The sequence below is a fragment of the Grammomys surdaster genome, unplaced genomic scaffold, assembly GCF_004785775.1.
Source record: "Grammomys surdaster isolate TR1022 unplaced genomic scaffold, NIH_TR_1.0 371, whole genome shotgun sequence".
Taxonomy (NCBI): domain Eukaryota; kingdom Metazoa; phylum Chordata; class Mammalia; order Rodentia; family Muridae; genus Grammomys; species Grammomys surdaster.
The window spans coordinates 6,882,885-6,884,912 of NW_021604790.1; the positions used below are offsets into that span (position 1 = coordinate 6,882,885).

General features: G+C 45.2%; 1 protein-coding gene across 1 annotated transcript in view; it reads right to left on the reverse strand.

The window, feature by feature from the left end:
• Nucleotides 1-1,284: 1,284 nt before the first annotated feature.
• Kpna2 (karyopherin subunit alpha 2) overlaps nucleotides 1,285-2,028 on the reverse strand; it is an 11,386-nt gene continuing 10,642 nt past the window's right edge. Inside the window, exon 11 of the mRNA XM_028780507.1 lies at nucleotides 1,285-1,632. Coding sequence (XP_028636340.1) covers nucleotides 1,540-1,632 — 93 coding nt within the window. The 3' untranslated portion in view covers nucleotides 1,285-1,539. The remainder of the gene's footprint in view (nucleotides 1,633-2,028) is intronic.

Here is a 2,028-nt window from a genome sequence, read left to right on the forward strand (position 1 = left end):
GGGCTATGCAGTGCTTCCGTTATACCCAGGGGGTAGGAAAAGCCATTCTGCCACAGTATTTGGCCCACAGGGCCATGAAACAAGAACATGCTTTTTGGACTTCTGAGGAAAGTCCCTGGTTAAGAATGTATTCTTATACAAAGTAATGTATTTTAGGTATCAGCTATATCCCATTACCTCACTCTGCAGTCATGCCTGTAACACATGCAGGCCTCACATTTCACATCTAATCCACTCATCCCTCTGAAGGGATGAGTGCCCACCTTAATGCAAAAACCTAGTGTCAAGCACATTGATTTTGGACCCAGTATTCCAGAAGTTGAGGCAAGGGAGAAGAGGGGCAGGGAAAGCAGTCTTAGCACATTTGCTACACCCCCACCCCCTAAGCCTCTTCACAAGAAAAGCCTAGTGATTCAGGGCTCCAAGCAAAGTGCCCTTGGCTTAGGCAGCGTTCCATATTGGGCACTTGGCTGGAGTGCTTCAAACATCAGCCTGAGTTATCCAGTTCTGTACCCAGTCTATCTTGGAAGGGACTTTTGCCATAAGCAAATCTATAAGCATTTGTTCTTTGTTTTCCACTAGTCAAATGAGCAGAAACTGACTATAGTACTATAGTGTACAAAGTGCCACCAAGACTTAGGATTTAAGCTGGAACATTGGGAACTCACATGGTGAAAAGGACATCACACACACACCACACACAAAGTGGGGAGAGCACTGAATGATAGTTCAGCACTGCCTAATCTTCCAGAGAGCCTAGGTTTGAATCCTAGAACTTAGATGGTGTTTTTAACTCCAATTCCAGGGAACTGGACTCCGTCTGGCTCAGAGGACACTATACTATACATATACAGAAAATAAGATTTTAAAGAAATGGACTAATTAAAGATATACATCCTTTTTGCAAGACCCAAAATTAATACTGACTTATGCTTAGAGTAATGGCCAGTAATCCATACTGCACAGGTTCCTGCAAAGGCTTAGATAACTTGCCCAGAGTGAGCATACAGTCAGGCTGAAGCTAAGGAGTAAATTCCACTTTGATTCACGGGTGAATGTGGGTTTTCTGAAGGACTCATCTAGCCAGACAGACACAGGCGGAGCTGGCTGACTAGTGCTGTGGGGATGTGGGCCAGCCCCTGAGCCTCAAGTGCTCAGCCCGTATCCTTGGTGATGTCAGCCTTACACTCAAGTGTCTGCAAGCAGGACCATCTCTCTGCAGATGACTTAGGTCACCTTCCACTTACAACAGTAATCTCCAGTAAGAAAACAGCAAGACAAGAGTAAAGAAGAATGGAACTTAATCTTTATTTACAGGACATGACAGGGTACGAAATTCCACATAGAAATAAACTCAGAGGACAGCTTCATAGAGTATGTACAGTTTATAACTGTTCAAGTATAGTCTCTTTTGTAAAAAGTGCTACAGTAACAAACCACATTTAAAAAGAGTTCTTAGTAGAGAAACAGTAAGACAAATTTATGAGAACACAGAAATAGCACAGCACATAGCTAACAACTTTGTGCCTTGGCTGGACATTAGAAGTTAAAGGTCCCGGGAGCTCCATCCTGAACTTGGAAGGCGAAGCCTTCAGAGGTAGTTTCTGGCACCACATTTTGATCTTCCTCTTCCTGGAAATAGTAAAACAAGATAGAACCGTAAATGTGGCACACATCTCTAAGCAGAACCCAGTCTCAAGCCCTGCAGAGAAGTCTTAGCAGAGAACTGGCTGCCAAAGCTCAGCGAGCTCCTGAGTGCTGGAGAAGGTGCTGGATGGGCCGAGGCATGCTAACCAACAGAAACTGACATCTGTGCACCTATCACAGCACACCACAGCAATCAGGCAGAGTTACGGACCTAGGGTTGGTCCTCTTCTCCATAAACTTCCACAAGGATACCCATAAACTTAAGTCTCAGGATATTCAGGTGTCCAGGCTGTTCATACACCATCATCAAGCCAATACTAGAAGAGCGCGCGCACGCACACACGCGCACACACGCGCACACACGCGCACACACGCGCACAC